The 22390-nt window shown below is 39.1% G+C and overlaps 2 protein-coding genes across 3 annotated transcripts in view; one reads left to right on the forward strand and one right to left on the reverse strand.

Annotated features, from left to right (window-relative positions):
• The window catches only part of DYNC2H1 (dynein cytoplasmic 2 heavy chain 1), a 146678-nt gene extending 142121 nt beyond the window's left edge, over positions 1-4557 (reverse strand). The window contains exons 1-4 of the mRNA XM_068181417.1: positions 4096-4557; positions 1575-1745; positions 930-1065; positions 495-613 (exon numbers count right to left, since the gene is read on the reverse strand). Of these exons, the coding sequence (XP_068037518.1) occupies positions 495-613; positions 930-1065; positions 1575-1745; positions 4096-4296 (627 nt within the window). The 5' untranslated portion in view covers positions 4297-4557. The remainder of the gene's footprint in view (positions 1-494; positions 614-929; positions 1066-1574; positions 1746-4095) is intronic.
• Positions 4558-5269: 712 nt separating this feature from the next.
• Positions 5270-20456, forward strand: DCUN1D5 (defective in cullin neddylation 1 domain containing 5). 2 transcript variants are annotated; one of them, XM_068181418.1, is made up of 9 exons: positions 5270-5661; positions 6130-6167; positions 8271-8357; positions 10831-10901; positions 11297-11388; positions 16282-16390; positions 16485-16589; positions 17419-17521; positions 18270-20456. In XM_068181418.1, exons 1-9 carry the CDS (start codon positions 5582-5584, stop codon positions 18323-18325), a joined length of 741 nt encoding a protein of 246 aa, XP_068037519.1. In that variant the 5' UTR covers positions 5270-5581; the 3' UTR covers positions 18326-20456. The 2 variants fall into 2 exon arrangements, with proteins under 2 accessions (XP_068037519.1, XP_068037520.1); XM_068181419.1 differs by lacking the exon at positions 6130-6167 and having other exon boundaries at positions 5273-5661; positions 8275-8357.
• The last annotated feature ends 1934 nt before the right edge of the window (positions 20457-22390 follow it).

The raw sequence follows: 22390 nt of genomic DNA on the forward strand, positions 1-22390 counted from the left end.
ACAATTTCCTGAAGCTGACAAGTGGTGTAGTGTCCTGAGGTTTACTGCATAACAGATATATCACAATCCTCTCAAGAAACCAAGCATTTGTGTAAGTTTATTCATGTGAAGTATTCATTGCTATCTGAAGCACGGTTCAATGAAGTGCTCTGTCGGTACCAAAAGTATTGCATACCAGCATTAATACTGTCCTTTTCATCTCGTGAGTCAATCCCCAGTTCACACACTGTAACATACAGTTGTATTTCCACAGCAGATCCTAGTATTCAATGACCAATCCACTCCCAATTAAATGCTGGCATTCCCATGCACCACTGTCGCTACAAACTACATGAATATCATTTTAAGTAGAACTTTGCCTAAGAAAAAATAACTAAATAGTTATATATTCATTTATTTGGAAAGAGTGTACAAATACTGACATATATTTCATAGGAAGAGTGGGTTTTACTAAGTCTAGAAATATATCACTGATTACACAAAATAAAACATACTTTTGCAATGTCCTCAAATAGGTCTCTAAAATATGAAGCTCTCTCTTTACTACACTCTTTATTTCCATGATGAGCACATTCTCTCCAGAACTGAAATTCATCTGTTGGTGTAAGTATAGCTGCAAATAAAAAAGAAAATATTTATATATGAAATAAATGAATGTTTATAAAATATGTTCAGTCAGAACATACTTTCTAAAGCAAAATTTTACATATGCTTATGTAAATATCCTTTAAATTCTGATCCTGACTAGATGCAGTACAAAGGTCAACTCTGCTTTTCTGGCATGACCATAAGTAATTCCAGTCTACTAACAACAACCAGTTTTATTTCACACTGTGCAATCACTGGGAAACCTAAACTCTCAACTTGTAAATAAATTATTTACTCCAAATTCAAAAATTAACTATAAAAGACATAATTGCAAAACAAACCTCGCACATCATCTTCACTGAATTTTGTTCCTGTGTAACTGGGATCTGATCTTCTGAGAGCAGTACTCAAGCCAGCTTCAAGCTCACTTAAAAGTTTCTGGAGCTTGGGATCAAATGCTTTACTCCACTTCTCATCCTGTAATGAGAATTTTGAAAATTATGACTCACATGACAGAGCAATTAGTATTTTCTTCCCATTCATCTTAAAAAAATACAAAATTCAGATTAAGAACCAACCACATGGTGGGACAACATAGCATTTTTTCCTTAAAGTCAAGGAAGAGCTCCTCATTCTTTTGAATTAACAATTCAGAATAATACTATAAAAAACATTTTTATCACAAAATCAAAAGTCAGTTTCCAGGTTTATAAAGGCACCTGAAAGTGTGTGAGCTGTTTTTCCACATTAACCACCAATGGCCAGTGTATTCCACATTTCCAGTCAGGCATATGCATGACCAGAACCTTCCTCTCATCCTTACTGATAGGAGCTTAAGTACTTTCTTTAACTTAGAAATTATAATTATCATCCATTGTTTAATATCCTCATAACATAAAATATTTAGCTCAGAAATAGGTAACATCCTATAGAATTCCAATGTCTTACTATAAATCTACAGAACATTAAACTAGTATATTGCTCACCTTTAGTAATACTGGTGCAAAAACTTGTCGTACAGCTTGATAAAGGGTGTAGATTGGTGAATCTAGCATAGATGACACAAGAATATTACTGTGAAGATTATCTTCAGTAATTACATCAGGTCGCAGCTTAAAGAACACCAACACATTATTCTTTGTATCAGTAGCTTCAATCTGTAATAATCAAGAAAACAGGATTTGTTTAGAAAGCTGTTATTGACTGCTAAACTACACACACCATCTACAAAAAAAATTTGCATCAAGAAAAAAATGTAAAATACCATATTACTCCCTCTGACCTCTGATAAAATTCTGGTAGTATTCAATTTGCACAGAATATTAAATTTTTTATTATACTCATTTCTTAGTCCATAGGAACGTGACTTCCAACATCAAATACACAAAGCCTTCTACAGCATATAATGTCTGTAAATATCATCATTTCTTACTATATTTTGAAAACTCCACTTACCACTTTCTCTGGACAAAACAGAAACTCTCTCCTGTGTTCAGAAAAACTAAGTATGAAGCCTATTTTTTAAATTGCATTTTTATGCTACAAACCTTTGGGAATATTTTCTATATATTCTAAATATTCTGTACGGTTTTCCTGAGTTTGTAAGTACATTATTCATAGATTTCTCATGAACAGACACAGGTATGCTCCTTCATCAGTAAAATCATAAACTGCAGCATGACTAATGTTCCATCCACAGCCCAACTTATGGGTAAAGTTTAAAAATTGCCATAACGTAATTACTGAAATTATTTGTGGCTGAGAAGGATTCATAGAACATAAAAATGTATTAAACATTTGACAAATTAATAGCAAAAATATATGCTAAGTGAAATCCCAGATTCTGTGCAATTGCAAACATTTGTGTACTCTTTTTCTGTTAAAAGAAATAAAGGGTAGTAAGAATAACTTTCAGTTTTATTTGGACAGTGTCAGTTTTATTTTCTTATCAAGTCTTTAGCCCAACTCCTACAGACATAGCTTCACTGAGACAAATACTGCGCATAGCACTAATATACATCTGATCTTCCACAGCTGCTGAAAGCTGCTTCGTATTTTAGGCAGTGGCTCAGCAGCACCCCCAAAAACTGGCACACATGTTCATTCTCGCCTGAATACAGTAGGCACTAGACTTCACAGAGGATTAACCAAGGAGTTATGCAAGTTATGGGTCCACACTTGACATATTGAGGACGCCTCACATGCTGCTTCTGCGTGTGAAGCCACTGACATGACACCAAGTCCCTGGTCTCCCTGCAGAACAACAGGTCCCACTGTCAAGACCCACACCTCGCCTGTACTCTGTGTGGCTGGCACCACACCATGCACTCCCTACATGGTGACACTGAGTGCACATCACACCCCATGGCAGCAATCCGAAGAGTCGCCTGCTGAACACAAGACACGAGGCAGGACATTTCACACAATGATCCTCAGATTTCCTCACAGCTGAACACATGCATTTGAAAAATGCATGCTTTGGACAAACACCCACCTTGGATATGTCAAGTATCAGCCAATGTGCTGCACAGTGGGTCCCTTCCCTGCATGGAATGGACATTGCCCATGCAATCCTTTCGGACACCTGCATGCAGCCATGCCCAGGAAGAAATCATACATCCGACTCCATGCCCCAGGCCACATTGTCTCACATAGAGACAATATACAGCACATCAAAACTGCACCAACATGGGCACAATCCGCTAACAAACGTATTGTCAGCTGACCATAGGGTCTTTGTGGACTCTGGGGACAGTGCTCTTGTTTCAGCAAGCATAGAGTTAATTTTCCTACAGTGCTGCATTTTGGGTTTAGTATGAGAATAATGTTAATATCACATTGATACATTGGTTGTTGCTGAGCAGTAATTACCCGAAGTCAAGGACTATTTTAGTGCTTCATGCTCTGTCAGTGAGGAGGGCACAAGAAACTGGGAGGTAGCATGGCCAGGCCAGTGAGCCGATCTGTCCAGAGGGATACTCCGTACCACAGAGCATCCTGCTCAGTGTATAAACTGGGGGGAGTTGGTCGGGAGGCACCGATCGCTGCTGGGGGACGGGCTGGGCATCAGTCAGTAGGTGGTGAATAACTGCACTGTGCATCTCTTGTCTCGCTTGGGTTTCATTCCCCTCTTTCACCCCTTTTCATTACAGTAATTAACATTATTATTAGTGTGTTAGTAGTTAGGTATTATTATATTTTATTTCGTTTCAGTTATTAAACTGTTCATATCTCAACCCACGGCGTTCTTTTCTTTCCGATTCTTCTCCCCGCGGCGGGGTGGGGGGGAGAGTACTTATCTGCTGTCTGGGGTTAAACCACGGCAGCCGTCAGTAGCTTGCAGCAGACACAGATCTGCACAGATATTCGCAGGAGGGAGATGTCTCCCTAATCTGACACCAGTTTTTACGGCCGCCAAGCCTGGGCTGACTCCGGGCTCTGCATCCCCGTTCGCACGCCGGGACGCGGCGGACACGCGGGACCCGCAGGCGCCGGACACTACGGTACCTTGTTGGAGGCGCTGAGCTGCGCGCCCGAGTGCTGCACCACGAGCAGGAACTCATTGCCGTCGTTGAGGAAGCGGCTCAGCTCCGGACAGGAATGCAGCCCCGCGGCCAGGGCAGCGGCACCGCCCGCCGGGTCCAGCCCGAAGTAGTTAGCAGCCGTGGCTGAAATAAAGCGCTTCCTCCTGTCTCCCTCCCCGGCCATAGTGGCGGCACGCACCCCGCCAGGCAGGATCAAGGCGGGAGCGGATCCAGAGCGCCACGGGAGCACATGCAGGCGCTGGCGGGATAAGACCCAAAAGGCTCACGGCGGGAAGGACGGCGGCTCGCTCCGGGGCGCAGGGGGAGAGGCCCCGAGCCGTCCCGGCGTCGTCGGGACCTGTCACTATGGTGACCGGAGATGGCGGCCCTGGCGCGCAGGCGGCTTAGCTCCGGGCGGCGCCGGGCAAGGAGGCGGCGGTCGACGCGCTCGGAAATCAGCGGAACGGGGCGGGACGGGACAGGCCGGCGGGCGGGGCTGAGAAGGTGCCGCGCTGTTCCTCGCAGCCACCAACAGCGCCCAGCAGCCACCTGGGGCTCGGCCGGCCCGATCCGCTTCCAAGCTTCCCCTGGGTTCACCGAAGCATCTCTCCTGCCACCAGCTCCGTCACGGTGTCACTGCCGCTGCAGTACTTGGGGTGTTTCCCTCGCCCCCGCCCCACTCCGCTAGGGAGCCCGTGGTGCCCGGTACAGCGAGGCCGAGAAGGACTGCGGTTCCTGCCCCGGAGAACGCTGGGCGAGTGCTCAGACCGCCCACCGAGACCACAGGCTTGTGATTGCCCGTGGTTTCGGGGGTCAGTGCGGGCGTACCGATCCGCGCCCCGCTCAGCGCTCCCGGCCGCTTCTCTAGAGGGTCTCTAAAGGGACGGAGCGCCTCCCGTCCCGCCCAGCAGCTGCCCTTGAACTCGGCCACCGCTCGCGCCTCTCAGCAGGCGGCTGTCCCAGCCCCGAGCCCGCCTCCAGCGCTGACGGGACACCCAGCTCCCCCCGGGGTGTGGGCTGTGACCGCGCGGGTTCGAAAGGACTGGAAGGGGCGGCGCTTCCCCGTTTATTTCGCTGCAAACGCTGAGCCGTAACCGGCCCCGCGCGCGGCTCCTGCTCCGGCCGGGAAACACGCGCCGCAGCCCCGCCCTCTCGGCGCTACCACTTCCTGCCCGGCGCCGTCTGTGTCCGGGTCGTTCTCGCCGTTCCCTCCGCAGCCGATACCGCCCGCGCTCGCTCCCGCCCCCGGCGCGACACCCGCTTCTGGCAACGGGGAGGCGGCGGCGTCTGCCCGCGGCGAGCGGGGGGCGGCAGCGGCCGGTGGGGCTGGGGAGAACCGGCAGGAACGGGGTCTCCTCTCGTTTCCTCACCGCCGGTCTCGGGAGGCGGCGGCGGCCAGGGGAAGCGAGCCCGGGGGGGCCTCGGCTGCGGGCCCCGGCAGCGGGGCGGCCCCGCCCCGAGGCAGGACGATGCCGGTGAAGAAGAAGAGGAAGTCCTCGGGGGCGGTAGCGGCGGACGACACCGGCCTCAAGAAATGTAAACTCGGCAGGTACCGTCTCGCGGGGCGGCGGCCGGTGCCGGCGGTCACGTCCCGGGCCGCTCGCTCCTCCGCGGGCCCCGGGCTGCGGCGGCCGTGGGGCTTCCCGGGACGGCGGGCGAGCCGTGTGCGGCCCGGCGGGCCCCGGCAGGGCCGCGGTCGTGCCGTGGGGCACGTCCGGGGCAGGTGCGGGGCTCGCCGTGCCGGCCGCAGCGGCGGCGTGCGGCGTGGTCACGCCTCGGCGAGAAACGCCACGGAACGGCTCCCATTCCCGGCTGGCTTTGCCTTTGGCTGTACCTCAAGGGCCAGTTCTGGCATTTGTCCCCGTATTCGTTCTATCTCCCTGGGGTAGGCGGCTCTCCTCACTTTAAGGTTGCCAGTACTCAGAGTGTCTGTGCTAAATCGTCGTTTCCTCTTTTTTTTTTCTTTTTCGTTTTTTTCCCCCTTTTTTCTTTTTTTTTCCCTTTTTTTTTTTTGCAGCGAATTGGAAGGATTGGTCAGCACACTGGAAAACAAGAACAGGATAGGTTTCTCTAATAAATTCAGAAGCATCTTGTTCATTAACTACTGTAAAAAGACCACTTTATGCCGTGACACCCAAAAGTTGCTGTTAGAGTGATAAACCATTAGTGCGGTGCAGCAGGAGCTTACAGTGTGGCTTCCCCGAAGTAACTGCCTGCTTCATCTACTAGACCTTAAGTATGCTAGTAAAGCAGTAGTTAGGACTAACGTCCTGAGGACATGAGGATACAAAGAACTTGCGAAATCAGCACTACTGGAATAGCTATTGCAAAAAATTGTGGCAGATGGCATTTCTCGTAGGCTGGCCAAACTTGAGCTTAGAAGTACCCAGGCTCTTACTTTGTTATGACTCTTCATTTTGAGTAACCATTCCAGAGCTCACTTTTTGTGGTCATTGATGACCTTTTAGTTTCAGATTATTCATTGCCTATAAATAGCTGTTCTTGTGCCAGCATTATCCTCTGTACCACACTACTCCCTCATGGTTCTGCCTCAAAGTACACTTAGAGGGAACACTTCTGTTTTCTCATACTTTATTTTGTATACTTTAGAAAACTAAGTTATTCTGGTTTGTAATACCAACTTTGAGTTTCCTAGCTCATCTTAGCATTTGTGTGTGTTCACTATCAGCTTGTCTTTCTAGAACACTGTTAACTGAAATTTTATAATCTTAATTTCTTTTACTTAAAGTGTTTTCATAGCTTAGGAAAAAAAAAACCCACAGGTTCTACAGGGAGCTAGTTGGTAGGTAAAAACTATGATGTAAGTGAGAGTTCATGCTAGGTGATCAGAAACTGTTAGATACACAAGCATTTTTGGCATTATGTTTTTACACAACAAATTATTGGTAATATTCTTTAGTAGAAACAGTGATTATAAATAGATTTATGTTAATCTGGATAAAGCCAATAAGCAGTAGCATACCATATGACTCTGCCTCTTTCTGGTGACTTGTGTTCCTAATGCCAGTTGGATGGATGGATGGATGGATGAATGTTTGTAGGACTCCTTTAATTCTAGCTTTCAACACAGAAGGCTTCTTAAGAGTGTTGTGTTCTTTTCCACTGAAGCTAAAAATGATACATGGGGAGTTAAAGTTGTTCACCCCTCTCAGAATTGAACTATTCTTCTCCTGCTTGACGTTTTAATTTTAAAATTATAATGTGGGAGCTGCATAATTTTAAATCCTCTCATATGATTCGTTCTCACCTCATTGTTAGAAATAACCTTAGCTTGTTCTAAAAGTCTGTAATTTGTGTGTGAAAGGAGGATGCATTAAAAAGGTGCTGCAGCTCCTTACTGACTGAAGATGCCTTTGTGTAGTCGGTGTTTTTACTGGAAGAAATTCTCTGCATTCTTTTAATGAATGATGAATTAGAGAATTCACTTCCTAGGCAAACTGGGTTGTGTGTTACATAATGAAGACAATGATGGGGGAAGGCTGTGTATGCTGAGCAGCTTCAGTCTTGCCACAGATTGCACACTATTATTCTGGTTTACATACCAAATATCTATAGAATTTGAATATCTATAGATTCTTAATTACATGTATAATGTAAACCAATTGACCAAGTTTTTTTTTTTTTTTCCCCAAATTTGAATGGTTAACTATAAATAGCCTGACTTTTAAATATGTCAAACTCTGCAGCTTCTGTTGACCTTAATGGGATCTGTGCATGTTCAGCACTCTTGAAGATCAAGCTGCTTATTAGAGACCTAACATTAAATGCCTGTATGTATAAATAAAAGTAGATAATAAGGCATTTGAATTACACAGGAGTGATATTTTGGCCATCTGTGTGGGGGTTTTTATTTGTTTAATATCTACAAGATAACAGTACTTCTGCATTTCAGAAAAAGTAATAGATGCAATAAATTGAGCTATGAGATGATTGTAATCTAAAGGCAATTTTATGTTCCAACAGGAGTTGAGGATGACAGTTGACTTTCATGAAATTCAGCATAACTGCAGATGTATACTGACCCCATGAAACAATTTAAATAGATTAATAATAAATGTTGTGTAATTTAATTTTTTCCTGATTTTCCCATGTCTCCCTAAAATAACACTGTTCATCCTTGTGTTTCTATTTTCTACTGCAGATCACAAGCATCTGGTAAAGTAATAACTGGAGAGGAGCATTTTTCAAGCAAAAAGTGCCTGGCTTGGTTTTATGAATATGCAGGTAATATGCAATGCATTTGTGTTTGAAACTATATGGTTTTGTTTTAAATAAAGCAATACATAAAATATTACGTGCATTTTTATTTTTGTATGCTGATGTAGACATAAAAATATGTCTGTATTTGCTTCCTTATAACATGCACTTGAATTAGGATAGCTTTTATTATCTTCTTGGTATTTGTTCTTTTTGACTTATTTTTGTTTACTCTATGCTTTATAACTTTAAAATTAAATAACAGATATTGAGCAGTACAATGTTGAGCCAGGATATACTGAGTGATTCTACTTCTTGCTTTGAAATTGTCAAGCAGAAGTCAGGACATTGAGAGATAATTCAGATTGATGCTTATGTGTGCTTATATCTAACTGTAACTTCTTTGTGATCATGTTGGAAGACTAATGATATAGGTCATGATTTAATCCTTGGATTTCTGTTTTACAAAACAAAATAATAGAGGTTTATACTGGTTTTACATCTGAGAATTTTACTAACATTTTTTGTATTCTAAACACTAATGTTTTATTCCAGAAGTATTAGAAGTAGCCTCTTTCAAATAACTTACAATTGCCATCTAATAGCTGCTTTCAGTGAATATGCAGTTTATTTTGCAGAATTTACTACACTATTGTTGCTATTTATTTACCAATTATATGGTTTCTGAACTCAGGATTTCTAAATTGTTGTTAATTTCTTGTCTAGTCACTACTTAAAGTCCATCATAACAGGTTGGTGATTAAAACTCATTAATTGCCAGGTCTTAGTATGGAGAGAGCTGCTGATTCATCTGCCAGTAACTGGTTTGAGTATATTTGTCAGGACTGATATTTTCCTTGCAGCCAATGAACTTGCACACCAATGAACTACTCTTGGTTATAGTAATGTGCTCTCTACTTTAGGTTTGAGGCATACTCTTCTGGAATAGAGTTTCTAGGGAAGTAATAATTCGAAGTTAATTTTCTTGTGATAAATTTGTTTGCACATTCTTCAGAATTAATGTCTATAAATTTTGACTTTGTTTTTGAGTCAAGAATTGAATGTAGGAGGTTATACTTTTAGTTAAGTTAATCAAAAAATGCCACATTTCCAGCACGAGATAGAATTCCAGTTAAATTATATACAATAGGAGATAAAATGTTTCCATTAAAAGATAAAACTATACACACACATATATTTGTGTATGAGTTTTTCATATGATTTCTGGACCAGAAACACTCATTCATGCTTTTGCTTGTCATTATCAGTGAACCCTTGTATGTGTTTCTCTTCATAACTTGCTTTTTTTTTTTTTTTTTTTTTTTTTTTTTTTTTAGTATTTTCTATCTTAACACTGTTTGGCCTTGCTTACCTAGGCAAAATGTCCTTCACAATATTTTTCAGGAGGTGGGGGTTCATGATCTTAAGTGTCAGTAGGATTTTATTTTTCTGTAAAAGTAGCCATTCTCAATAGGTTTTATTGACAATGTTCTTATCTCACAGTGAGTAGTTATTCAAAGCACATTATCCATATTCTTAAAGAGGCTTCTGCTTACACTGGCATCAGATAAAGTGGAGACAGGTTCATCAAGGACTCTACCTATTTATTATAAGTAGCAAAATTTGCCAAAATGTTGTGAAGCAGTATGTTGTTTTGGAAGCTAAAACCTTTGCCTTCTACATGAATTCATACACAATAAATGTTAATGTAATGATCCAAGACATATTAAAATACTGTGTTGACAGGCCTTTTAATAATATTTGTCTGCCTAGTAGGAGTCATTTTTGGAGGCTTAGTCAAAATAACTGAAGCCAGAGAGAGATTAGAGGAACAAAACGCCCTAGAGTTTGTCCGTATACACTCTTTAAATGCACTATTTTACTGCATTTTAGAGACTTTCATGTTAAAATGGAGAAATGACACTGTTGTGGTCCTAATCGCATTTCTTTTCATTGCAGCCCTGAACCTTTTTTTTGCTTTGTATATGACTAACATGCTCAGCATTTCTTCAGTTTATTGTTATCACTTTGTTTATTTTACTCAGCATTTTAAAACTCATATTATTTGCAGATTCACCCTCCTCTGTGTTAGTGTTAACCCATAATGTTAGCACCATCGAAAGAATAATATCTGTAATAGTAGCTCAGACAGAATTAGATTTTTTTGTTGTTGTTGATAAAATAATTTTTTTAAGAACATTATTGGCGTTGAGCTGTGTCAATAGGAAGCTCAATGGATTCTTTTGAAAACTCAGGTACAAAACTGAAATGGCTCAACTGCTGTCATAGTGAGGCAGTGCACAGAACAAACATTCTGGTGTCACACATACATGTCTACACGATCGCACTTGATGGAATAGGTCTAGCTTAAAAGCTATTAATAGTGTAATTCGATGTTTTAGAAATACTTTGGGTGCAATATAGCCTAATTATTGTGCATTACCCTTATGAGCAGTGAATGTTACTTGGATTTCACTCTGGTGTGGTTTTTGCTTTGAAGGTCCTGATGAAGTTGTAGGTCCTGAAGGAATGGAAAAATTCTGTGAAGACATCGGTGTTGAACCTGAAAATGTAAGTTTCTTTCGTAGTGCTAATAATACCTAAAGGGGATATTAGATAAGGTTAAGTTGTGTAAAACTCTTGACTCTGCTAAGCAAAGAGTTTTTCATCTTCCTGCTTGTAGGAGCTGCTCTAAGATATTCAGCTGAATACATCAGTTATACTTGGCTGATGTGTGAGGTTTTTTGGGTGGGTTTATTATAGTAATACTTAATTTTCAAAAATTGAAATTGAGGGAAAAATTGCATGTAGCTGGATTTTTTTAATGGTAACAAATATGAAGATCAAGCACGTACCACAATTGCTAGAATGTTTGAATGCTTTGGAGTTTTATTCTTGGACATTAGTAAATCAGCCTTTTCTTATGTACTTACTCCTTTTCCTCCCCTTATTTTTCTTTCCCCTAGATTATAATGTTAGTTTTAGCCTGGAAACTAGAGGCTGAAAGCATGGGATTTTTTACCAAGGAAGAATGGTTAAAAGGAATGACCTCATTACAGTAAGAGGTTTTTTACATATCTAATAGAATATTCTGATTTTGTGGTTGTACCTATAGCTTAACTATTCTTGCTCTGTTTCGTGTTTTTGGAAATAGACACAAAAAAAATGGCTTTTAGTTCTTGTTTTGGTCCACTACTGCGAAATTAATCTGATGAGTTCACTCAAAGGATTAAGTTATTCTCTAAACCTAGTTAAGTCAGGTTTTGGTGGCTTCCTTTTCTTGCAGCAATATGTAGAAAAATTGTTCTAGTTATCAGATATAAATAAGTAGATCTGGAGATGCACATAAGCATATCTCAGCACTGATATTATGGAAAGATTTTACTGATTTCTGAGCTTTATAGATGAGGACTGCATGGATAATAATTTTGGCTATTGGTGTTATTAGATGCACATCAGAAGCCATGCTTAATGCTTAGGTTAAATAACACCTTAATTTATAAATTAACTTCTTGCTCTTTCTGTTTGCATTTGAATTTTTGGTGAGTCAGTGCTCTGCCTAAAGAGATTGTTTCTGACATTAATCAGCTTTTTGTGAGGCTTAATTCAGTTGTTACTTTTTGTTTGTTCTTTGTGTAACTACTTGTGGTACCCTAGTGTTTTAAGGGTGTCTTGTTATGACACTGCATTTAATATTACGAGTAGGAAGCTACTATTGCAGCTAGAGCACAGAGGGAAAGAGGGCTTGATTTTACCCTTGCCCTGTCAGTTGTGGATTGCTTTGGGAAATTGTATCAGGTATATATATATATATATATATATATATATATATATATATATATACACTCTCTGGTTACTCAAAACTATGGCTCTGGACTGACTCTCAACTCTTAGCTGATTTGGGATCAGGCTTCTGATAGATGCCTTGATTATTTTGTGACTATCACCAGAAATTAAATTAGGAGCTGGAATGATTAAATTGCCTGAAATGCAGGATGACAGATTAGATTCTGGGTGCATGATTTTTCAGATGCAGTGGGTGGGTATTGGTCACTTATCTGAAGTATTTAATTTTTTTGCTTCTATTTTAATAGAAGCTTTCAAGAGTTAGCCAATCTCACAGAATGCAAGCACAAAGATGTATGAAATCAGGCACCTGTTCAGAGCTGATGCTTTAGACTTTCTTTCTAATAATTTGCTGACTGGAAATCCTCTGGTTCTTTTCAGAACAGAGCTGGTCATGCTATAGTCTAAAGTTTAATACTGAAATAAGGGTGCTGCTGTGCGTTTTCATAGAAACAGACTTCTGATGAGAGCACTTGCCTAAGCCTAAAGCAGTTAATGTGTATGTTTTGCTTCCCCTGTTGCTCTCTAAAAAGCTGGCTGAGCAGCTGGGTGAAGCAGAGATGCTCACATAACTCAAGATCTATCGGCTCAAAAATACGTGCAGATTTTGTTTGGGAGTGAGTGAGCAGCTCTGTGATGCTTAGTTACCATCTGGGGTTAAACCGTGATGAAAGAAAATACAAACCTATAGACTTGTGCTGTTGTTGCTTAGTAGGAAGGGAGGATCATATTATGGGATTCCATCTGGAATGGGGTTATCTATTTTCCCTTGAAAGGTTTGACAGAAGTTTGAAGGAAAAGGGTTTTACATTTGAAAAAGTAAAATATTACTGCATGCTTGCACAGCTTATTTTTTCTTTTCATTTTTGCATGAATAAATGAGATTGAAATTCATTAAAATCCCAGGGTGTATTCTACATAGTCTTCTGTTGTAGAATCTTTATTTCAAAATATGTGAAATATTACACAAGGTAATTGCATGAGCAGTGCTTGGTGGAATTCAGCTCAGTAGTAAGATACCTAAATGTTTGGATTACATGCAAGAGCTGGATTTCTTAAACTCTTACTGTAATCTTTGGAGACCCAGTCAGTGTAATGGAGCCTGGGGAAGTATCCAATTTGCCCTAAAACCTAATGACTGGTCACCTGAATTGCTCGTAGAGGTTGCTTGACTAGTCCTCTATGAATGGCAACACCTGAAGCTTAGGACATTTATCTCTAATCTACAGTTAGATGGCAGCATTTGGGTACCTGAATCTTGAAGTGACATTCTCTCTGCATGTTGTTTCGTAATACACTGGTGAAGTTTGCTGTTTAGAGATGAGAAAAATAAGTGTGACGTGAGGTAGATAGATGCTGTCAAAATGAAGGTGAATTGAGGCCTAAATATCATCTTATGAGACCTTAGCAACTTAGGCTAGGAGGTTTCCAGTATGTTGTGTAGGTAGGGTGAATTCTGCCACGTATGTGTGTATACATGTGTGTATACATATAAGCTATCTTCATAGCAGAAAGAATCAAGTACCTCTGCTAGGCCGATTATTTCATCCTCCTTAGGATGAAATGTATATACTAACATTAAATGATTTTGGCTTAATGTTTGTATACATCTTAGTGATTTTTCTTTTTAGTAGAAGACAAGTATAAATGAATAGCTATGAAATATAAAACACTGGAATATCTGAGTAGGAGTTAATGAATCATCGCTTTGTCCATGTTAGCTAGGCCTCAGATGATCTCTCTACCTCAACAGAAATTAAAGTGCATCCACTTTGTTTTCATAATTTTAGTTTTATTAAAAATGTGACCTAGCAATGAGAAGAGAATGTAGTAAGCTAATGTCTAATTTTGTTGATCTTGAGGTAACACTATTTAGTGCTATCTTTCAGTAAAGACAGTTTGAGCAATTGCATTTTTCTAGTGTCTGTACAGGAGTTTAGTGCTAATTCACTTGTGCTAATTAGAAGGTTGTTCTGATTATTAGGAAGATTATTCTAAGTATGGGTGACTTCAGTCATCTGTTTTATGGCATAGCCACACAGGCAGCTGTACCTCTGTAAAAGAGGAGTTTGACAACTTCTTGCCTCTTTTTGGGGGGAAAGTCAGTGGCTAGGTACAGAAGTGCCCTAAACAGCTTTAACAGAAATATGTCTGTGTGTCGGGATCCAGAGGTTGGTGCTGGTCTGAGCATGATCCATTTGGCTTTTTGGCTATAAATGCACTGATAATAAATTGCTTAGGAGTCATGACACTTAATAATTTCTCTTTTTCATACCAACTTTTTCAGAAGAATCAATTGTGTAAAATACACATAGCCAATAGTATAGTAGACAAATAGCTGGCATTTTCATTTGCACTTAAATTTATGATTATTTGAACAATTTTAACAAAGTAGTTTGCAAGAAATTTAAACATAATGAAATTTGTGTTTACCCATGATATGGTAAATAATCTGTCAAATTATATTTAACAATGTGTGGTAAACCCACTATAAATATTTTATGCGTCACTAGTACACTAAAAGCTTGAGCATTTAGGTAGATTAAATAGGTAGATTTGTCCTCAAATATGTAGACCATTTGGGTGGAAGTATGAAGCTTTGAACATAGAAGAGATATGAATAAAAAACACGATGCCGTTCTAGCATAGCATAATGCTATGCTAGAAAACCCCCAGTTTTAAGGGTTAAATAGACGAATACAGACCAATTAGGTGGCTGAAGACAAAAAAAAAAAAATTTATTTTTAATTCAAGTGCTCTTTTCAATTTGTTATATGGTTTATCATAGAATATACTAGTTGTCATCTGAATATGTAGCCTAATTAGCTAATAGTTTTATTTATTTAGCACCAGTGTTGGCTAGGACTCGGTGCTGCTTTAGGTAGATGCTACTAGAGACAAGAAATAATAAAAGGTTGCATCAGTTGGAATTGCTACATTTCTCTTGTCACAGTCTGAGAGGCAGACTGACAGACAGCTGTGCACACACAGGTTGGCAGATCTGAGGAACAGGAAGTATCAGCTGTGGGCAAAGTACAGCGTCAAAGCCCAGCATCTCAGCAACCTGCAGTACCCCCGCAGGGCCCTTGCTCTGGGGGCCTGTGTGACAAGTCCATGTGGAGCTGTTAGAGGTGCAAATGTATTCTCTGAGAGGCAGGCTGCCAAAAGGGGGACACGTGACCAAAGGAAGTATTTATGTACAGCTGCATTTCTGAAAGTATGCTTCTTCACGAAGGATACAAGGCAAGGTAGATTTTTTATTTATTCTTTTTTAGTCATGGCAGCTTTTTTATAAGAATAAAATGTCCTTTTATAACTGTTCTATTGAGTGAGTATTTTCTGGAGGATTAGCAAAGTTAAATTGCATTCTCCTTTGCCATTGTTGGTGAATCTGACCCATTTTCTATTTGGAAACAAAATTCCTTGCTGAGTAAAGTACAAGGAGATCTTTCTGCCAAAGGGTTATTTTTGCCAAAGCTTTATGCTGTTGACTAGTGGACCTGTACATTCTCATACAGCCTTTGATTTTTCAGTTGAATAGCTACTGACTGTTGTTTCAGGTGATTAAGGTTTTATCAGAGCTTGCATTTATCAGTCATAAAACATGAGCAGACTAGTATGTTTTGCAGAGTGCCTGCTCAATCCTGCCAGTTGTAAACACACACTTCAAAACTATATGTTTAGGCTTTTTGTTTTCATATTATTTACAGCTGGATTTTACCCCTTAATGCACACTGGATGATGTTTTCTTCAAACATTGATAGTTTGAAAATAAGATACTGCTGGGTATGACTATAGATTACAGAGTTTGGAATTAAAAGAATATTGCTTGAGATGTGAAGCACATACTTTGTATTATGTTGCTGATATATTTAAAACAAAAAACGTGCTTACAGAAGCCAGCATTGATCAATTCAGTCAGCTGCAAATATTGAGCATGTTCAATATTCTTTAAGTCAGTTTCACAGTATTACTCCTGTATATCTAATGATTGTGTTTTGGCAATTTTAATTTTTTATGTTTGCTGGCAATTTTTCATTGCCTAATGTGTGTTTTGAACTCCTAATGTTTTTATTTTGGTTTTTTGTTTTGTTTTTCTTTTAAGGTGTGACTGTACAGAAAAATTACAGAGTAAATTTGACTTCTTACGGTCACAGTTGAATGACATTTCATCCTTTAAGAATATCTACAGATACGCCTTTGATTTTGCAAGGGTAAGACTGCTGAAATGTTAGGAAAGTTCTTTCTTTTATTTATTTAACAAGCTTGTACTTGATTGGTTTCTGTACTTTGTTTATTCAACCTTAGGAAAAAGACCAGCGAAGTCTTGATATTGATACTGCAAAGTCCATGTTAGCTCTTCTGCTTGGAAGAACTTGGCCACTGTTTTCAGTATTTTATCAATACCTGGAGGTACAAGTTTCCTTGACTTTGTGAATGTTGGCATAGTAGTTGGACTGTTCTGTGAGAATATTGTGTTTATTTTACTTAAGAATGTATCCATTTTGCTCCCTTTCCCTTGCTCAATGTGCTTATGAAACAGTGATGTTCTTGTATGCATCACAGATCCTTATCTTTCTCCCTGTGCCCCAGCCCCTTTTCTATCAAAGGCAACTAAAACTTTTATCTTGATTTTACTGTAAATATAAATTTGAAAGTAAGTAGTAGAGCCTCACTAGTTTCTTCAGCTCTATCTGCACTGCATTTCAAGTTTGCTTTGTGCAGATATAGTGTGAAGGTACCTTGATCTCTGACTCTGGAAGATTTCAGTCAGCTCAGCTGCAAGTGACTGATTAAAGTGAACAGATGTATAGGTTGTGGAACACATAGGGCTTGATATTATTCCCTGGCTTCAAAACAGTGCAAAGTAGATGTCCTTATGATCATAATGTATTGTGCCCTGGAGAAAAGATTTTTTTTTTTAATAGTTCATTCTGGAAATATATCTGAGCTAGATATGCCCCACTTCAGGGCAAGGCAAAAATATACCAGTTTTTGAAGCTTAGAGTGGTGACTTACTGATTTCCAGGTTTTGAGGAGATTGATTCTGCTCTGATCTTCCACAAAATCATTTTATGTCATTTCATAACTACGAAATATATTAATGTGTAGTATTTTTAAAAATGGAAAATCAAGTAATAGCCATTTGTTAAGAACTCATTGAAGATAAAATGAGATAAATGAGATGCAGGAGTACCAAATGCCACGTGACATTTTAATATTTTGAAATTACTTTTCCTAGCAATCGAAGTATAGAGTTATGAACAAGGATCAGTGGTACAATGTACTAGAGTTCAGCAGGACTGTCCATGCAGATCTTAGCAACTATGATGAAGATGGTGCATGTAAGTATTCTTAATGTTTTCCTTATTCAAATATTAGCAGAGAATTCTAAAATTGCATAAAACAAATTTCTATAACAGAAACAGTACTGTAAGGTATATCTTTTTTTCAACAATGAATAGAAAAACAGCCCTGATAACCATCCATCTTCAAGCTGCAGATAATAATTTTTCCTAATTGTTTGTCAAGGTATAGTATGTCAATAGTATGATGGTTTACTTGAACCAGCTTGTGTTCAGTGAGAATCTAATGAAGGTGCTTGCTGCAGGCAACTGTAGACTTGCAAGTAGAATTATAAACAGCAAACTCTCATTTTGTACTAGTATATAATAAACTGTAGCTTAACAATTCTTGCCTACCTGCTGGTACTTGGGGTTGAGCTCTTCACCTGGCTGCTAGTCAGTCATGCCATGACTGAATTGCCTAACTCCTATTTTGGTCCATGTTCTAATTATTCACAATTTTGAAAACTTTGGGAAGAAGGAATTAGTTGTTCTGATTTACAAGATTATTTTTATGCTTTTCATTCAGTTCACTCCACCTGTCAGATATCAGGAACAATTTTTTCCCATAAAAAAAATTTTTGTGCACTTTTTATCGTTCTTGGATTGGAATGATTGTACTAATTTATGGGTATTTTACCATAGGATTGACATGGATGTTTCCTAGACCAGTAATTTTGACCCTCATACTTAAAAAGGTGTTTGAAAGACATTGCCAATTATAACTCCAAGTTTTGTCCATTTGCAGGGCCAGTGCTTCTGGATGAATTTGTTGAATGGCAGAAAGTTCGTCAAGCGTCATAGCAAAAAATCAAAAGAAAATGCAAAAGTTTTTTTTTTGTGCCCGCCTGTACACAAAGTAATGAGAAAAACAAAGGATTGCATTTTCATTCATAAGAAAGACTTTACAGTAATTTTTTTTTCCTTTTTTAAGGAGACTTTCTTGTTACATGTGATATGGGCATTGAACCACACCTCTCCTGAGACTGAAAGTTGGAGTTCTTGTTTTGAGTCTTATGTTTATAGCATTTATTTCAGAACAATAAAGATTCAGATTTGTGACAAAGGCCTAAAAGTGAAGGATGTCCCTTGAATGTGAGTGTGGTGTCTATTTTTAAAACCAAATCTATAAGATATCTTTCTCAGAAGTGCCCTTTGCTATGAATTTTTGAAAACCTTAAAAATGCTTAATTGGCGCTGTTGCTTGCTGTTGGTGTGATTGTCTGTGTGGCAAATATTAGAAAGAATGACTGATTTTGGAAGCCCTGGGTGGGATTGTGCTAATTTGCATAGTATTGGTTGTGGGTTGTGCCACAGTTTTTAGCCCCTTGTGGAGATAAAGGCCTTAAACTCCTGGTATTGTTTATTTCTTTGTTTACTCCCCACCCAGTGGCATGGCATTTAATGGCAGGCCCTTTCAAAGCAGAAAGGTGTAGAGCAAAGGCTCTGTGTGCAGAATGGCTGAAAACTAGTTGCTTGTACTTCAGATGCTGAACACAGATACTCTTTGGTACAGCAAGGCAGCTTCAGATTTTTACTGCTATTTAGGCTTTTTGGATTGCTTTATACAAGTGCAATTTATATTCTAAAAGGGAAAACTGGGAAGACTTGGTTTCAAGCTTTGTTTCTTAGATGTTTTAGACTGGAGGCACTCATAACATGACTTTTTTTTTTTCCTCTCTGGATGGTTTTCATAACATAAATCAAGAAGCAACTATTTAATCACCTACTTTTGACCAAGTAACAGGCTGTATGTAACAGGATATTAAATGTCACTCTGAATTCTGAGTCCAAAAACTACTGTGATTTTCCTTTTAGGCATTCAGTATTCATGACAGCCTTTAAATACAGTAGAAGTTTCTCACTCTACCTCCATACCCAGGAGACCCAGTGCCACCCTTGAGAAGGAAAGGGATTTTAATCAGTAAATGTAAAAAACCAAACCAGAATGAGAGAATGAAGCATTTGCAACTTCTGCTTTATTATATAAAATTTTAATGCAGACTGTGATAATACTGGAAGACTCAATCAGTGATCAAGGCCTCAGTGTGCCAAATATTTTAACAAGTGAAGTAAGAATAGACAATGTAAACTAGGCATGACTTGAAGATCTTTGCCTCAGGGAAATTGCTTCTGTTTTGCACATCCCTTAGTTAGACTAACAAGCATAAGTATTCCTATCCTTAAGGAAAGCTGTATTTCCAAGATGATTTTTTTAAAGAAGGAGGATGGGGGAAAAAAGGAAAGGTATGAAGAGAAATAAAGGGGTATCAACTAGTGCTGTGTGCCTGTGCTCTTGTTCTACTACCAAGGACCACACTTGTAACTTCTCTAGAGATGTGCTTGCTGTGGGCTGTTCTGTGAGTCACCTTGAACTGTGGAAGCTTGGTTTCACCCAAGTGAGAAAAGCACCAGAGGAAAAAAACAAACAGCTATTGAGATACTTGGAAGATTTCTGCTTGTACAATGGCTAGTGTCTGTGTGCATGTGAACAGAGCACTACAGCTGCTCTAAATACTTTTTCACCTATTTTACATAAAGTACTGAATTTTAGACCTTGTGTAAGCTGAAGCATTTCCCTTAAATATGTTACAAGTTATCTATTTGTGTTGCTGATAATTCTGATTTCACTCAGCGTGCCTTTCATTTAGGAATTGCCCTACCCCACAGAAAGCGTGTGGTAGATTGAGATTAATTTCAACAGTCCTAAGACCTGCTGGTATAATAAGGTCCTAAGAGGCACAGATGCACCATGTAAGTGATGTCAAGGGACATACTGCTGTTTACTAAATCTCTTCAGGGATGCTGATTCTGAAATGACTTTGGAGTTCACTGCAATGACTCTCCTTGCATACTGTGTTTAGTCCCCACTAGGGTGTTCTCTTTCCAAAAGTTTTGAAATACTGGTCAGAATAATCTTTTCTGGCTTGATTTTTTTTAAAAAAATCATTGCTTTTAGGTAACTGCAAACTGTTGTGAATTCAATTTAAACCATTTGGTCCTAGAGGATGGTATTGGAGTGTAAAATTAGGAGTTATGCACCTACCAATCTGAGTCAAGTACTTGCCATTAAGGTGTAAGACACTATGAGATGTATCATTTGTATCTGTTAAAGTTTTATCAGTATTCCTATAATAAATCCATGTTTCAGGGATTTACAATGTGGTTGTGTGAGTGATTGAAAATCTTCAGTTACTGTAAAACTTTGGGGATTCATGTATTTTAACTAGTTGAAATAGTTTTTCAAATTTGAATGAAATAGAATTTTAAGTTGCAGTTTTTTGCTCAAAACTGCAATCAGGTGTAATGTTTCAATGGGAATTAATGGCTTGTACAGCTTCATTGTGAACCGATCATGTTTATTAGCTGTGTTTTTTACATTACCTTACAGCTTATTGTGGATAAGTGCCAATAGCTGTTAACTTGATTTTATTTTGGTTTCTTTTAATTTTTTGCATGTCCCCAAGCCAAAACTTGACTTCTACTTTCTTTAGTCTTTGAACTTTAATTTTTGTTTTGCTCAGGTGCATTTCAGTTTATTGATTTTTCTTCAATTATGCCTTATCTTTCAGTGTTCTAAGATGAAAGTTCACAGATTAAATATGCTGACACAGTATGACAAATTGAAGGTGAAACGTCTTCCAAAATTAAATCAGGATGGTGTTTATCTTAATGCCATAAATTTTACATTAATCTCACTTTCATTTCTTGACATTAGTTCTTCCTAACATAATTAGTCACCTTTAGTTTTCTTAGACAACTAACAGTTTTCAGTTTAAAGTCTGGACACACCCACCTATTCATGGGAAAAGCCATACCGGTAGATCAAAATGTAGTATTTCTCCTTTGTAAAAATGTGATACTGAATTAAACAGTTACATCTGTTTACTTATGTCTTTAACTGTATATGTAGTTTCAATCCAATTTCTCTTTACTGTTTTAATTAGCTTAAGTTCTTTACTAATGGCTATAATTTCACTTTTCTATGTAACAGACTTTGGCTTTTGAGATGATCATGGGCATCAGCTTGGTACCTGTTTTGGGTACCCTGGATTAAGGCCATGTGGTCTCTGTGGCTTTTGTTCAGGGTTTTTTTTTGTATCTGTCAAAAGCTTTGTGCTGATACATTGATAGTGACTGCACAAAAATTGCAAAAGGGACCATAACTTCAGTGTTTCTGATATTTTCATATTTTGAGCTAGTAAACAGTTCCTTCAATGCAAAATGTAGAAACTTGTACAGGTTTAGCTTTATTAAGTATGATGAATAAAATGGCATGTGATAGGGCAGAAAACTTATTTTGTCATGCTGCCTCTTAGTTTTTCCGTATGTGTTTTTGTGTATGTGTAATTGTTCATAAAATCACTGAGATAACTTAATTCCAGCAAGACTGATCAGTCTCATTGTTAAGTCAACCTTATTGAAGAGTTTGTTTCTGTGTGTAGATGTAGGAAATAGAACTTTACTTTTTGTAAGTAACAGCAAACACTGTTCTTTATTATATCCTTTGTTATTAGGTGCTGATAGAACATCATGATCTTGGAAATTAGCTGTCATCAATTATTCATTGAATGAACACAGTTCCAACAACCTGTTGCAGTGCATGTGAATGAAGAGGGAATGAGCTTTTCTGTCTTCCCTATCTGCATCCCTTCACTTTCCCCCAGTGTATCTCTTGGGTCGCACGTCTATTTTTAGGAAAGGACTTGGTATTTCCTAATGTACTCTTCCATAGGGTCTTTCAGAGGCCATTACAGAAAGGATCAAAGACAATATCTTGTCATATGTTTGAGTTAATAGTACTGCTTTCCTTGCAGATGCAGCTGGCTCTACTCTTGACACTTCCTAGTTGTTGAGGTCTGATGCCAT

Source organism: Anomalospiza imberbis, chromosome 2 (genome assembly GCF_031753505.1).
Source record: "Anomalospiza imberbis isolate Cuckoo-Finch-1a 21T00152 chromosome 2, ASM3175350v1, whole genome shotgun sequence".
Classification (NCBI taxonomy): domain Eukaryota; kingdom Metazoa; phylum Chordata; class Aves; order Passeriformes; family Viduidae; genus Anomalospiza; species Anomalospiza imberbis.